This window comes from Parus major, chromosome 2 (genome assembly GCF_001522545.3).
Source record: "Parus major isolate Abel chromosome 2, Parus_major1.1, whole genome shotgun sequence".
Classification (NCBI taxonomy): domain Eukaryota; kingdom Metazoa; phylum Chordata; class Aves; order Passeriformes; family Paridae; genus Parus; species Parus major.
The window spans coordinates 117,063,257-117,079,193 of NC_031769.1; the positions used below are offsets into that span (position 1 = coordinate 117,063,257).

Sequence of the window (15,937 nt, forward strand, 5' to 3'; positions counted from 1 at the left end):
AGAGAGACCACACGAAAGGTGGACTGACTGAAATGCACGATGGTTGTAAAAATGTGAACCGAAATACGACACAGATAGAGCTCAGAGTTTCCTTCCCGGAGAGGTAAGTTTGGGAGTGGCTGGCATGCTAAAGGCGAGTTAAACAGAGCCATGTCCCGTGCCCAGCGCCCTGCCCGTGGCTGAAGGCAATGGCTGTGTGAGGCCGAGTGCCAGTCCCGGTGGTGGCCGCAGGGCTGGGGTAGCTGTGGCTGTGGGGTGGGCTGAGAATTGCCTTCCCTGAGGCCTTGCACTGAGCACGGGCTCTTCCCCGGCGCGGCCGAGCCCTGCGGGCCGTCGCTCTCACCGCGCCGCCAGCTGAGGGCCTGAGGGAGCGGCGCCGGGAGCGGCATCCCGCGGCTGCCGAGCCCCCGCTGCCGCCTCGGACCGGGCCTCCTTCGCCTCCCCCGCGGGCACAGGGAGCAGCGTGGCGGCGCTGGAGCTGAGGGCAGCCCGGCCCCCGTTGCTGCCGCCCCAGCAGGGCCGGGGGACGACGGGGCGTAGGAAATCTGGTAAATAACTGGTGGAGAGGTCTGTGAGGCAGGGGTGCCGATGGCAGGGAACTGAAGCCACGAGGGAGATGCTGTGTGTCTGTGCCGAGTCACACCTGGCGGTGTGGGGACACCTAGCTGGCTGTGGGGACACTGGTGAGCACCATCGCCTTGGTCAGGCTTTATTTTCCAAAGCTTAGGCGACGGCTACTCAGTGCACAGTGAGCGGGACCACAGCTCAGTCCTTCCTGTCATATGTGGTGTCCCGCGTGTCCAGCCCTGGTGACACAGGACCCAGGAAGGTACAGTGGATCTATGTGTGTACATTTCTTTAAGCCCTTCTTGCTGAATATTTCAAGGGATGGAGCAGTAATTGTGCAGGTGTAATCCCAAAGACACTGGGGGAATGAATCCCTATTATAAATTATCTTTTAACTTTTTACTTCAGGCACTAGACACATTCCAGCCCACAGTGCACAGTTCTCAGGCCACAGGGTTTATGCTGCTGCCACGCTGAAGTTGAGCTGGAATCCAGTTATTCCTCTTGGATGTTGATTTGTTTGTCCTCCCAATGTAATTTCTCTGAACTCCTGCAGGGAATATATCATATGCTGTGAGCTTTGACTCCTCATCAGCTCAGTAAGTCCATGTCCTACCCATTACCAGGTAGCTAAGTTTTATTTTTGAAGATTCAAGTGTTGTTTCATATTGGTTGTCTACAGAGAGGACTAAGGACATTTTTCAGAAGAAAATATGAAAGACATTAAAACAGACACATATATACAAAATACCATATTTTGGCCTTAGTAATTCTCCTAAATTCTGCAAAGTAGTGCTTCATGGTACAAGACTCTACTCTTAAAAAAAGTAGAAAGTTACATAGGTAATATGCAATGAAAACCATACTAAAGAGCACAGTTAGCCTCCAAACCAAAATTGTAGTTGTGAAAGCTTTGCCAGTGGGAATCAGAATTGTTCGTCTGTGTACATGCATGGAAATAAGTGCAAGATCAGCACCTTAGGTGTGCGCTACATGAGATCACAGCAGGGTAGGAAAGTCAGATTTTAAGAAAAGAGATGTTTCCCAGTTTCACATTTTTAACAGCTATGACAGACTTCTCAAATAACGGAGATAAAATTTTAAGTCTTACTTTTAATAGACCGATTATAAAATCTACAGGGGACGTGAAATTAAATGGAAACTTTAATTTCATGGATTAGGGAATTAGAAGAGAGAAATAATTTACTGAGGAAAACACTAGAGCATTTTTCAGAAATTTACTCTAGAAATAGGGTACACTTCAGTCATTGGAAAGAGCTTTGAACTGAATTTTAAAAATCCTTCAAGTGTTGCAGTTTGAAAAAGAGACTGTTTTAATTTTGCATGGCTTTGTTAATACATACCTTTATTATTACTATTATAGCATGGCCAGTGCTGCCATAATTTCTTCACAGTTTATTCCCACAGTTGGATAAAGAGCACAAAGATCTTGGAAGATGGATCCTGAAATACAGAAAATGAAGGAAGTTGTCCTTGTCTACCTTGACAGAAGTGGTGGCCTTCAGAAATTTGTGCATGATTGCAAAAAATATAATGGTATTACTGAACAGATAGTCTGTGAAATTGATACATAGTGTTACACAAATCTCTGTTACTTTAAGATACTTTTTGCTCCTACAGACTCAAAACAAAGTTATGCTGTTTATCGTTTCATTATTTCAATTAATCCTTCTGACATTGCTGAATTGGATGCAACTCTTGGAAACTATATTCTTCATAATCCCCTACAAGCTGCACAGATTTTTCAGTCAGTAAGTGTATAATAGATATGTAGACAAAAGTGCATCATCTAAATTTTAAAAACATTTTCCGTTCTAAAATGAAGTTATTTTTCCATCACAGGTATGCTTTGTAGCTATTAAGACATTATCATTAATTGAACAATTGCAGACAGAAGCCCAGGTGAGTCTGCATTGGTTTTCTCCATTTAGATCTTGAATTTTCTAAGTATAGTGAAATATTAACTAATATTTTTGTATTAAATTTTCATTTTCCCTTTGGTTGTGGTATTATTTATAATTAAAAACAGCTGGAAGACCCACCCAACCATATTGCAATTGTGACATTAATTAATATAAAACCTAGTTACTCGGGTGTTTCTGAAATTTTTAGTTATGTATGTTGTGTGTTTGTCCATGAAAAATAAAGCAGTTTTAAATAAAAATATTTTTATGATATTAATGCAATTGTATCTCTTGCTAGATAAGTATATTGCTGAAACCAACACATTTGCCACCTTTACCAAGTTATGTTCTGAGTCTTTCTGCATATCCCTTTAATTACACATCTCAAAGATTCTATATGTCTGAAGGGATAGTGATTGCAATGGGAACTGTAACAAAATACACACAAGGAGCAAGATTTCTTTGTACTGAGGAAACCTGTCCGTTCTCTGAAGGTAGGAAAAAATACAAAAATTAATCAGTACTATTTCAAAAGCTTTTTAATAAATTTGGTAACAAGATTAAAAACCTAGCCTAACAAAGGTATTTTCCTATCGTTTTATTATGCACATGATTTTGTAATGAGCACAGCAAGATTTTTGTTAATTGAAAGGAGTGGACTTTCTCAGCATTATTAAATGTTTTGGAAGAATAGATATGCCAGCAATCCCTTTTCCTAATGCTGAAGATAGTTTATAGGAGAAAACATAAGTCACCTTGTAAAACTTAAATATATTGAATATCTTAAATATCTTCAATAACAATAAAGTGTCTCAAAAGTAAATAAGCTAAACTAGTAAAATCCCTTTTTCCTTGGAGACTGTTTCTGTCTGTAAAAAAAAAAAACATAGAACAATATGCTTAAGTGGCTGGCAAAAGCTTCTAGCACAGAACAAGTGATGCTTTGATGAGCTGTTAACTTCTGTGGAACTCCTACTTTGAGTACTATTCCTGAACTGTTTGTACCATTGCTGAGAGAGGCCCTAAGTACTTTTAAGGCTGGGGGGTTTTTTTATTTCTTCTCTTAGAGAGACCATACAGTTAAAAGAGATGCAAAATCCCGAAGTTTGGAGAGTGCAGATTGAGTCATACAGACATCTTTACGAGGACACATATCTCTAACGGTGACCATCCATATCCCACGTCATTCCCATGCCAGGCAGAAGCCACAGTGGCTCACTTCTCAAAAAAGCCCAGCCAAGCTGCTCAGCTTGGGAATGTGCAGTAGGAAACCCTGCCATCTCGTGGCCAAACATAAACAATTAAATGGATTTTTTTTAGTGGCATATATAAAGGAGGCTGTTCTAAAGAAGCATCTAATAAATTTAGAAATTCACTGCCCAGTATTTTAATTGCTTCTGTTTTTCATGGGGAATTTAAAACTAAAGCTATGTCCTCCTTTTAAACGGTTGGTAAATTATTACTTTTTTTTAGGGTTTAGGTGCATCAGAGTGCATTGCCCTGGAGCTACAGAATCTGCTACAGTGAGGACTGATTTTGTGTGTAGCTTGTGTTCTTCACCACTGCAGGAAGACATGAAATTTAGAGTACTTGGTGGTAGGATCTATGCAATCTTACTTTTAGATCTGGTAGTTTCCTACTTCTGTTACACAATAAGTAAAATATTTAAGTGGAAAAAGCCCACTTAAAATACACCAGTCTTTTAAAAAAATATGTTTTCTAGAGAATTAACCTTTTTCTTTGCCTTTGTTTTGAAAGATAAACAAGTAGTTGAAATGGTTGATGCTAAAATTCTGAATGCTTTGAAAGGATATTCCACTGATAAATCACATTTTAGGATTCAGGCATTTACATTGTTCTTGAGAGGTAAGCTGAACTTCAGAGTTCTGTCAAAAATGTTTTAGAACTGATCTATAATAATCTCTTGCAATTGTAGCTGCTTTTTTTTTTTTTCTAAAATGGTGAAAGTCATAATTTATATTGCAGTTATTTCTGTACTCCCCTTCCCCCCCAAATTTTATAGAAAGCAGCTAGGTGACAAAGCAGTGTGCACATATGATTGCAGAGTGTAGATAGCAAAATTCTTGTGTCACTTTTACAGCCCCATTTAATTAAAATACCCTGGTCAGCCCGGTAGTGTCTTCTTTTTATCTCCTTTTACTTCCTTTGGTCATGCTGTTCTGAACTAACTTCGTGTATATTTAACATCCTTACTCAATCTAGCTGATTTCACATTCCATCAGGATTTTTGACTACCACTGCTGTCCACTGCAAACATTAAATGATTTCTAATGTTAATAGCTAACTAAAACCACAACTTGGCACCATACTTCCATCAATTCTTAAAAAGACCCCAAATAAACACTGAGACAAGCAACAAAGAAATCCTTTTCCATTCCAAAACTCTATGGAATTATATGGTTTATTTATTGAAAACTAAATATAAAGAACTAATAGTACTAAAAATCATAATAAAAATTTATAGAATAATCTGTGGTCAAGATACTGAGAGTTGTATGCATTAAATTTCTGCTGGCTCTAGAGATCAGTGTGGTTACTGTGTTTCTCAGGCTGAGATTAAGATCTGGTTGGATCCAATTTTCATTTTCAAAAAATATATGAGATTTGGTTTTCTAAGGTGCACAGAAATATAAAGGTTCACAAAGCTATTTGTGTGTCTTTTTGAAATCTGTGTAGTTTGTTATCTCCTCTTTATTGTGTTGGATTTTTTCTCTGACATTTTATAAGACACTTACTGATAACAGTGGTTCCACAAGTTTCAGAGTAGGACATATACTGGCAAAAAACTATCCATTTTTCTTTTCAATGCAGGACTAAATGCATTGTCCCTTTTCTTTATCATGAAATCTACTTTCCCCTCACCTGGTGTGCCTTCCTTTCCTTTTGCACTAAATAATTAAAATTGTATGTTTCATTTCATTCTAGTCCATCATCAATCTGGCATCCAGCTGTTTTCTGCCAATGTTAATTCACAAAATCAATTGTTCAGAATGTGTAAAAAATTTCTGACCATGTCTTTAAAACTATTTTTATGCCCTAACATATCTGTAGCTTTGGCCCCCTGCACTTAGTTTTTTATTATTTGCAGATGAACTGGCCAATAAAATGACAATAGGAAACCACTACAGAATTATAGGAATTCCAGCTTGTGTACAAAATGGCCTACAAGCAACTGCATGTATAGAAGTCAGTAGTGTAAAGCTCTATAAAACAAATGGTAAGTTCCATTAAAAACTGACTTAAAAAATACCCTGGAAAACCTAGAAAAACATCTTGAGAACTGGTAAAGTTTTTTATTATCTAGAGGTCCAGATCACAAAACCACTTGGGGACCTTCCTCTTAGTCTCAAATGTGTACTTGCTGTTATTTGAGAATATCTACTGTTACCCACTTTCCATGCATTGGGAAACTCCCCAGTTATTTACTGTAGTTCTCCAACTTCTCTTTCCATTTCCTCCTATCCATTGGAAAGTACTCTGAAATCATATAAAATGAACCTGATATTTCAGTGTGTTTTTCTTTCTTATTCCATCAGTTCAAGCAGATCATGTCTGCCACCTTTTTAACAGTAAGATTAACAGTGTCAGAAGCTTACATTCTGAATTTGTGCTTAATACAGAGATGTATTTGTTCTTGGGAAGTTTTTGTATCAAGACTCCAATGGTGATTTGTTCTAACATACCTGCATAAGTCTCTTTAATGATTGTTCACCTGCACTTTGTTTCCATCAGGTCCTTCTTTTGTAAGTGAAAATTTTAAGTATCTTCTCTCGCTGACTTCAAGTTCACGCTGGAGGTTTACTGCTGTTCTGGCCAACATCTTTGCTTCTCAAGTTGTTCCACCAGGCACTTACAATACTCTAAAACTTGCAATATTGCTGAGTCTGGTACAGACATGTGAAAAAGAAAATGCTGATTATCTGGATCTTTTGATTATGACAAGTGACACGCTAGTAATTGACAGGTAAAGAGATTCCTTTTTTTCCATTTAAATTAGAATTTAAAATCTAGTCTTAAAGATAATAGGATGGGTCTTACATGAAAAGCTAGACACTTTGTTTGAAAAGAATATACAAGGCTCTAACTTAGTTAAATATTCAATTTTTATCCCTGGGACATTTTTGTTTCTTTCAAATGATAAATCTAGATTAGAACTTCATTAATTATAAAGCCTCCTAAAATTCTCATACAATTATGGTGAGACTTTAACACTAGCGCTGTTCTGCAGAGCTCATATAAAACATTCTTCTAAAATCAAAACCGAAGGCTGTCCTAGAACAGCCTCTTTTTTTGGTAATAAATAAAAGGGCTCAACTTTTCAGACCTCATGTTAATTTAAGACCCCTTACCACTGACTCCCAGCTATCAGCCTTTTGAAAAAATAAGCCGTGTATAAATAGATACTTACGTTTTTATAATTTTCATAAAAACCACTTGAATAAGGTATCAGCTTTACACACAGATTATAAATCTGGCTGTTGTTGCCTTTAGGTACTTTTCACTATGCATTTTATGCATTTACCTATTCACGTGACACAATTTTACATATACTGCAGAAAAACACATGCTACCTTCTCCTTCCATAACTTCAGATCTCTGAAAGGGGCATGAATTTTATTTTAATTTGCAAATTATTCAACCAATTCACTAATAATTTTTGTTGTGAAAAAAATCCCAAAATTTTGACCACTTTAAAATTTAGTGGTAGAAATTACTTCCAATTTTCAAAAACATGAACTGCAAGATTTCTTTTTTCCCAGGTTAAGATTAAGACTTCCTAAGAGAAACAGGAGTTCAGTGTTTTAAGAATCAAAACATCTGGTTAATATTAAAATGGTTGCACACTGTAAATCATGATCAATATTGTAATTTGTACTATCTTGCATGTGCACAGTATTTACTGTCAAAGTAGGCATTTCCTACATACTTCCATTGGTGCAATACCCTATTTACTAATTCTTACTAATATTACTTAGTAATTTTCTCTCAGGTTGCAACAGTAGGACAAACCTAGCTCTGATGTCTTAAAATTGTTAAGAGCCGTTGATTGTGGAACCAGACACAATTTGCAACCTCTCTGTGCCAAAGAACATAGTACAGGAGATGAAAAAAATATTTTATACCTTCTTTCTCCAAAAGAATTGGAGGGGAGTGCGTAACTCAGGAAGGCAGAGCTTAAAAATTCCAGCCTTTCCATTTTTCCCAGAAGTCTAGAATTATTAATCCTCTAAACTTTTAAATCACTGGAAAAGTTTCTGCAGAATAGGAGTTAACAATGTGGGGTTAAATTATGAGAAGTCTTTGATTTCCTAGGAATTACTTCTGCAACCCATGATTTGCCTCATGTTTAATCCATGAGAAATGCAGTCTTGATGACAGCTGGAGGAGAACAGGCTTGAACCTCTACTTTTGTATTCAAAGTTAAACAATTAGTTTTGATGCTGGCTTCATGTTAAGCGTTTTTTGTTGTTGTTTCTAAGTGAGTCTTAATACTTACTAAGGTTTTTTAGAAGTGAATAATTTTAATAATTTATGACTGACAATATTTATTTAATCCTCCAGGCTTCTGAATTACAGCTTATGTCTTCTGCCTCGTGGCATACGACACCCACCTTTCAGTGACATTTTTCCTTCTGTGTCCAAAGATAAACACGGAACTGGAAGTGCCAGTATTCAAGCCTGCAGCGCTGTGCTGGCCAAGGGTGGCATCTGTTACATAGGAGACTTAGGTTCATATAAAAAGGATAAACTTGAACTTCTACAGTCTGGTAATCTCCCACCTCCTAACAAATGAGGGGACAGAACTGAATAAATACACAAATTCAAGGCTAGGTTTGTTGCCCAACAAATTATGGCCCTCAAAATGCTGCAAAAATCTGTAGTTTTTAATGGGTCTGTGTAAGACACAAAGACAAAAAAGCCAAGGTCCTGTAAACTTAAATCTGCTACACCACAGACATTCATTAATCATAAAAATTCAGCAAAATCATAATTGTGACTGATTTCAGATGTGTGTCAGACTAGAATTTATATCTAAGCTATATATCACATAACTGATGAATTTTGTCTTATCCTAGTGCTAGAGAGCAGAACAACAACAGTATTTATTCCTGGGAAGAAGTATGGAGAAGAGGCTGACCAACAAGTTACTATTTCAGTTCAGACCAACTTTTGGTCCTTTGTAGATGTGGACTCTTCCTCAAAGAAACATACACAAAAGGAGAATTTTCTAATTGGACAGATGGTAAAGTACATGTGTTTTTATCAGAGGAACTGTGCTATAGCTGTAATTTGTGTTTACTTCCACCTATAATGAAAACAATAAAACTTGTTAGTATTTCCAAGAAAGTCACAACTTAAGCAACTTCAAATCAAGTATCTTCTAAAATGAGATAGCTTTCCCAAAAGAGTAGGTTTCATTCAAACAAAACTTTACCAAGTATTACAGGTATAATTCATTAGATAATCTTGCAGTGTAAGTGGATATAGGATATTTCAGTTATAAAACACCATGATGCTTCTACAAGTCAAAAGCTCAAAATAAAGTAGATGTTTTCTTTCTATGGGTCTTTTCTTTAGGATGTGAGTTTGATTCCAGTTAACCTTGTAGATGGTTTTGGGCTCCTGATCTACAATGAGTTTCCTTCCTGTCGCCTGTCTTCTCCTGTTGTACATCAAATCTTGAAAAAAGCCATTAATCCTGAAGCCATGCTGTACAAAGTCTCACATCAGTTCAGAACACAGGATTATGAGGAGGTAACAGATTATATGCAGTAATTTAGAAATGCATTCTATTTGTGAATATCATACTGGGTTTGGCATCAGAAGGTTCTCTCTGCTGTCTGCTTACTTTTAATACTCACTTTCTACCCTTTCCCCCCCCGTATTTCCACTTGCATTATTAGGATCATTGACAAAAGCAGCTTCAGTTTTTGAAAAGGGTCAGTGTAATAAACACAGTTTAAGCATGTTTCTGGAAAATGTACCAAGTTAACATTCATATGAGAACAGACCTTAAGTATTTTTGACCAAAAAGTTTACAATCAGTAGTAGAAGTTAATATTCCATTCTAATTCAGTTGTCAGTATCTGTAGCATAACTAACAGATTATTCCCCCCAGAAGTGTTCAAGGCCAGGCCGGATAGGGCTCTGAGCACCCAGATCTAGTGGAAACTGTCCCTGCCCACTGCAGGAGAGTTGGAACTGCATCATCTTTAAGGTCCCTTCCAACCCAAATCATTCTATAATTCTGTTTACTATCAAAGACCTGTCCTTATTATTATCCTTTATATTTTCCTTATTCAGCATAGCCAAATGGTGACAACTGTTTTTACTATTAAAACTATTGATAGAATGTATTGTCCAGCTTGTATTACTATGCCACCGGTATATTAAATGGTGTGTAAAAAGGTCAGTTCCTTATTTTCCAGTAAAATATTTAAATGTATGCCTTCTCTCTAGTTTATTTTGTTTGCTAGGAATCTTCATGTTGAACTGAGTTCAGAAGCAGAAAGTCTCATTCAGGGCTATTATCTTGGAAGTCGCAGGGTGAGAAGAGACTCCATTCATGGATCTACATTATCAGCCTCTGCACTAAAAATTCTGTATGTCCTACTTTCCATTTTTAAAGAGAAATTGTGCTTATCTGTTCAGGAGCTTGTTTAATAAAAATCTACATAAGACTCATGTTTTGAAAAGTTCAAGCATAAATAATCTTATTTCCTATTTATTAATGCCATTTATTTCATATATTGACACTGCTAAAAGAAACCCACATTCAACTTTGCCAGGCAAAAAAAAAGAAAACCCTAAACCCAGCTATTTACAGAACTTGAATCATTATTAAAGATATCTAGAAAAAAAAAAAAAGGATTTAAATATGTACAGCTTTATTATGGGAGCAAAAAAAGAATTAATGGATAACATGCCAAGTTCCACTTTTCAGCACAAGAAGTTAATGTATAATATATATTTAGTCAGTGGTAAGTGTAACTGCAGAGCTGAAATACTGAAGAAACCACACCAGTGTTAACTTTTAATTTACACAAGTGCTTGACACGGCAATAATACACATTGCATTCATGCCTGCAGTATGTTTTATTTCTGACATGCTTATATTGATCTCTTAGGATTTCACTGGCTAAGGCTCATGCCAAGCTCAGTTTAAGACAGAGAGTACTTGAGGAAGATGCAGTGATTGCCATCTTGTTACTTGAGTCATCACTGACCCTAAAACATGGTAAATAATGCACAACAGTTCCTTAGTCTTGGGTGCATCACTGTCACATTTTTGTCAGTCTGAAAGAAGTCTACATCCACTGACTGCAATAGCAGGTAATATCAAATCAGAATCCAGAACTTCAACTGTTGAAGACTGGTATTGCAGAAATCTGTCAGTTTGTCTCAGTGCTATATGTAACGAGGCCACAGGCCAGCAACAAGTCTGTCCTTCATGCTGGTTTACTTAAGGCACTGCTCCTCTAACACTGGCTAAGGTTAAACCAAGGACAGATTTTCCTTCCTGGGGAAACCAAAAACAAAGGTTGGATATTTTTTTGTTTATTAAGCATCAGTCACTTGTTCACACACAGATTTGTATGCAAGGTAAGAATTATGATCTAGGATTGCATTACTCCAAGTAATTTGCATCACAGCTCTTTTTTTCCCCTCAAAATTCTGGCAAATATCAAGTCTTACAGCTTAATTTCTTCTTTGCCTAGGCACATCGGCATTATGTGTAGCACCAAATCCTGTATTTCCATTTGACCTCAGTGATGAAAGCTCCCTGCAGCAGAGAGATATTTACCTCATGCAGTGTCACCATCAATTGCTGAAGTTTATTGCTGCCTATAGCCCAGGAATTCACATTAACACTAATGAAGAGTAAAATCTCCACTGTAAGTAAAGCCTGGGGCTCTGGCTTTTTGAGAGGCTACAGTTAGAAATACAAAATTACTAAAAACTTAGAAGACAGTTCAGTGATGTTTTACCAAGGAATAAAGCATAGCAGACAGGAATTACAGGTTTTTTGATTTATTTGAAGGGAGGAGGGATGTCTTCATCCTGGAAAAGCATGGCTTCAGAATACAATCCTAACCAGAACTTGTCTTCCTGGCTACCACTCTCCATTCACAGTTATGCAAGAAGTAATTTAGGTTTTGGGCTTTTTAGTAAGACTACAACTAAAAATTAAACCACCCAGTTCAGAATCTAATGTTTTATTTCAGCTACCTCAATTCTGCGTTTTTTCTTGTTACTTCCTTTCAAATGTATCACTCAAAGGGTTAAGGAATTTTAAGAACATTAAAACTCTTCTTTTAATAGTTTAAGTCAACAGTCTTTACTTATGGTATAGAGATTTTGAAATGTATAAAATATTATCATAGTGCTTCATGTTCTGTGTCTTTTTTTTTACGTTACCATGAGATTAAACAAGGATGCCAGACACTCCTGCAACCAAAACAAAAAAGCCTGCAAAACAAATGAACTACAAAAAAAAAAAACCCACCAAACCACCTCAACCTGCAAAACCCAGTGTCTCCACATTATTTTATATGGACTGCAGGGGACAGTAGAGTGCTACAGTTAGGTAAAAAAATATTAGACAACTTTTTAGGCAGACAGCTCAATGAGTTCAACTCTACCTCACTGTAAAAACAAATGAAGAATGTGAGGTAGGAGATGAGGTGTTTGGAGCACAGTATACTTCACCAGCTATGGGCTTTCCTGTGTTTCATCTTCCTAGTAAGGATGTAGCACTAGACATAATCCTCAGCAAGATTTGTATCCAAGAGATACACATTAAATAAAAAAGCTGCAGTAGAATTCTACAGATTTCCTGTCAAATCTGGACAAGCTGAATACTTAAGGCTTGTTTTACTCCTACCCCGGACATCATCCAGCAGGATCAGAGTGCTAGTGCTCCCATAGCCTCAAATAAGTTACTGAAAACAGAAATCCAAGATTTTATTCATACCCACTGCTAACATTGTAAACACTCATTTAGGCAACACAAATTTCCCCACATTTTAATCTTTACCTTATTCATTTTGATCCATTTATTTGATACACTCAAAAATTCATACTAAGTTCTGAGACTGGCCATAAGGCCCCTCTTCTTTCTAGAGTGACACTGTACCCTGAACTTCATTCCAGGATTATAATTTTCAGTGAACAGTTACTCCCCTGCCATACTATGGAACCAAGCAGTATTTCTGATGAGCAAGAATGGCAATGGAAGCATTTCCAAGTGCATTACAACTCCACATTCCAGGCTGCTGTTTTCAAGCTAGGAACATTAACAAGTTAATTTCCTGTACACTTAATCTTACACAAAGATATTACCCTCACTGGCATTTCAGATCTCAAGATACACATCAAAAAACATTCAGATGGGTAAACGGCAAAAGTCTCATCATTATGCCAGAGTAATTTACTCTTTAAGGGTAGACTGAAATCCTTTATAAATCACTATCTTTGAGAAGCAATATTAATGGCTTTTCTGCAAAAAGAGCACAACATTTTATCCTTGCTTTTCCCCAGTTTTCTCCCATGAGCTCTTGAAAAGAGGAAGACTTGTAGCAGTACTACAAGGAACTGATGTGGTTGCCAACATGGCCAGTACAGGCTTTCCCCAGATGGCAGTGCAGCCTGCAGGAGCCTGAGGACTCTGATAATAAAAAAGCAACTGACCTCCTTAAATACCCACACTTCAACAAGTGGGTGAACTCTCCTGTTGGCCCTGTGTGCATACACAAGGCTGGAAGACAGTGGAGGTGGTCATCTGATGTCACACAGCCTTAAAAAAAAAATAAATAAAATCAGAAATGACAGGAGCAAATCAAAGTGGAAAAACCCTACAGATTAGCTGGCACATCAGATATACAACACTGCTCATCACAGCCTTCAGTTGGGTAAACGGCAAAGGGTCATCATCACTATGCCAGCAGTTTCCTGCCTACGTAAAACTGCTTTTTCCAGATACTAAATACAAGGGAGTTGTTTGTCTCAAGATTTGTACTTCCACAAGCTGAAGCAGAGCCTTCGTTTTAACTCTTAAGCATAGAACAGATTGAGCACAGCCAAGAACAAGAGAAAAACTGCTCTGTTTGGGCACAATAATGCAGCTCCCTCTCTTACACTCAAACCCCAGATACCAAGTATCTTTCTAGAGGTAAAGCTCACTACCAGTTACCTTTCCCTTTGGAATATATTCCAAGACTGACACAGTTGAAGTGCCAGCACAGACTTGTGAGCGTACTGTTTTTCACTTAATTCTCTCCCTTTCAACTAGCAACCATGAAGTCTTCAAATCAGAAGTCATGTTTTTCCAGTTAAAAACTAGGTTCTCTGATACAAGCCTCTCCCTTCTGACTCCTTTGGGATTCCTGGATTGCACCTGCTTTGTTCTGGGAAGCAAGTCTTAGGAGATTTTATAGCTGCCATAATACCTTCTGTTAGGATTTCAATCTCTTAACCCTACATACAATCGTATGTCTCCTTTTTCCATCTGTAAGGGCCTTTCCAAGCCATTAAACAGCTTCAGAACTCTTGATCTGCATTTCATGATGCTTCCCTCAACATCTTTAAGTACAGTAAGAAATACTTGCTTTTGTAGCTCCAGAATTCATGTGGCATCTTTCTGCTTGCAAGGCATGGCAGAGTCCAGACTGAGGATTCCCAAAGCCAGTAACAAACTCATATTGAGCTTCACTTTCTGCCAAAAAAAAAAAAAAAAGAAAATATGTTTGATTCAGAGAGCTCCATTGCTGAGCCAGTAACAGAAAGCACTAACACTTCTTTGGGAACAGAAAGCCAGTCCAAGAAACACCAACCCCACGCTCTTTGTAATTACCTGGGATAGACAGCGCATCAGCTGAGATCAATGTTAAGCAGAGGCATGACCATTTTCTTTAAACAGTGTGAGGAATGACTGATTGCAGGACAAGCACAGTGCTCCTAATGACCAGGCAGGCTGGGGAGAGGAGCACCCTGGCAGGGTACAGCCTTTAACCCCAGTTCATGTGTGACACCCTGGGGAACTCACTGACGTTTTACCACCAGTTGAATTGAGGTCAGCACTCACACTGCAGTCTGTAATGCAGGAGAGCATTTCCCCAGAGGCTGCTGATACTCCTGGGGCCCTGTCCCTGCCCAACCCCACCAGTTAGGATCTGTGCCTATAACCCAAAAAAGGGCATAGTCTGGGTCACCTCACAGCCCTTGCCCAATTCCCTAAAGGAAAAAGCAGGTCATTTATCTTTTGGATTATGACAGACATTTGCTGATGAAAATGATCTATCAGCAAAACCAAGTGTATTTGAGTGTCCAATCTGTCATTCCTTTCAAGACTTGATGAGCCAAGAGACAGCTCGAGGTAAGCACCACGTGGCACACAGTAATTAGGTCCATCTCGGACTCCCACGGCACCCGCTCTCCTGGGCAGCCTGTGTGGCTGCAGTGTCAGCCTGAACGACTCCGCCCCAGCGCCCAGGGAAACACAGGCACAGTTACGGCACCGTGACAATCACTGCTCTTCCAAGTGACAGCTCTGACTGTTTAGAAAAGCACCTGCAAGCTGTCCCTGCAATTCCTGAGATTACGGCCACTGCTTTGGCCTGCCATGTCGGGATTTCTCACATTAACCACATGGGAGCATTTCTAATTCCTCTGAGAAGGCCAGAAATCACCCCACTGTTCAGGCGAGCGTGTGCCTGGACTGCTGAGCCAGTTCCAAGGGGCACGGTGGAGGTCTGGCAGCTGAGGAATCACACGGCAGGATCACGGAACCACAGAATGTTAAAGGTCCGAAAACGAACCTTAGCGACCATCCAGTGCCAACCCCTTTCCTGCCACGGGCAGGGACACCGCCCACTAGACCAGGCTGCTCAAGGCCTTATCCAACCCGGCTTTACACACCACCATGGGCTGGGGCACTCACAACCTTCCTGTTCCAAAGGCCTCACCACCTTCACAGGAAAGAATTTCCTTCCAATAGCTAACCTCAACTTCTCCTCTTTCAATTTGTACCTATCAGGCTCGGCAGCCGCTGCTGCCGCTCCCACGCCCGAGGCCGGGGCACGGCGGGACGGTTCCCAAGCCGCGGATCAGCACGGGCACATCCCACGCCCGGGCATTCCCTCCCTTCCTCCCAAACACCGCTCGGGGCGCCGCTCGCCAGCCCTGGATCCGCCGCCGAAGGGGCCCCCGCAGACACGGGCCGGGTCCCGCCACATCCATCCACGCACCCAGCGAGGCACGCACCCCGACCACAGGCGGCAGCTCCGGTTCTCCCCCTCGGAAAGGGCGAGTCCCCGCCCACATCCCGCTAAATACGCGGCGCTGCGGGGCGGGGCGGGCGCGGCGCCTTCCGGCTGCGCGCGCACCGGGACGCGGGGAAAGCGGCGAGGGGCGGGATCGGGATC

At 39.6% G+C, this 15,937-nt stretch overlaps 1 protein-coding gene, 1 long non-coding RNA gene and 1 other non-coding gene across 7 annotated transcripts; 1 reads left to right on the forward strand and 2 right to left on the reverse strand.

Moving 5' to 3' along the window:
- Positions 1–951: 951 nt before the first annotated feature.
- On the reverse strand, positions 952–13,309 carry LOC107199867. 3 transcript variants are annotated; one of them, XR_002001318.2, is made up of 5 exons: positions 13,206–13,309; positions 8,126–8,222; positions 6,197–6,397; positions 1,932–2,031; positions 952–1,117 (listed from the first exon to the last, which is right to left on the reverse strand). It is a non-coding gene; the product is annotated as an uncharacterized LOC107199867 (long non-coding RNA). The 3 variants fall into 3 exon arrangements; XR_004496135.1 differs by having other exon boundaries at positions 8,126–8,296; XR_004496134.1 differs by having other exon boundaries at positions 8,126–8,820.
- On the forward strand, positions 1,995–11,906 carry MCMDC2 (minichromosome maintenance domain containing 2). Of its 3 annotated transcripts, XM_019005606.2 has the most exons (14): positions 1,995–2,124; positions 2,209–2,339; positions 2,431–2,490; positions 2,791–2,986; positions 3,966–4,088; positions 4,251–4,358; positions 5,602–5,730; positions 6,246–6,477; positions 8,076–8,281; positions 8,591–8,757; positions 9,093–9,269; positions 9,975–10,117; positions 10,643–10,752; positions 11,234–11,906. In XM_019005606.2, exons 1-14 carry the CDS (start codon positions 2,025–2,027, stop codon positions 11,398–11,400), a joined length of 2,049 nt encoding a protein of 682 aa, XP_018861151.1. In that variant the 5' UTR covers positions 1,995–2,024; the 3' UTR covers positions 11,401–11,906. The 3 variants fall into 3 exon arrangements, with proteins under 3 accessions (XP_018861151.1, XP_015473021.1, XP_033368170.1); XM_015617535.3 differs by lacking the exon at positions 10,643–10,752 and having other exon boundaries at positions 11,234–11,383; XM_033512279.1 differs by lacking the exons at positions 10,643–10,752; positions 11,234–11,906 and having other exon boundaries at positions 9,992–10,095.
- LOC117243996 lies at positions 12,862–12,940 on the reverse strand. Its single transcript, XR_004496277.1, has one exon. It is a non-coding gene; the product is annotated as a small nucleolar RNA SNORD87 (small nucleolar RNA).
- Positions 13,310–15,937: the final 2,628 nt, after the last annotated feature.

Excerpts from the sequence above, each read along its gene's own strand:
- MCMDC2 (XM_019005606.2), top strand. The coding sequence starts at position 2,025 with ATGGATCCTGAAATACAGAAAATGAAGGAAGTTGTCCTTGTCTACCTT. Across the intron at positions 2,491-2,790 it reads AATTGCAGACAGAAGCCCAG|ATAAGTATATTGCTGAAACC; the intron begins GTGAGTCTGCAT and ends ATCTCTTGCTAG. Across the intron at positions 10,118-10,642 it reads GCCTCTGCACTAAAAATTCT|GATTTCACTGGCTAAGGCTC; the intron begins GTATGTCCTACT and ends TTGATCTCTTAG.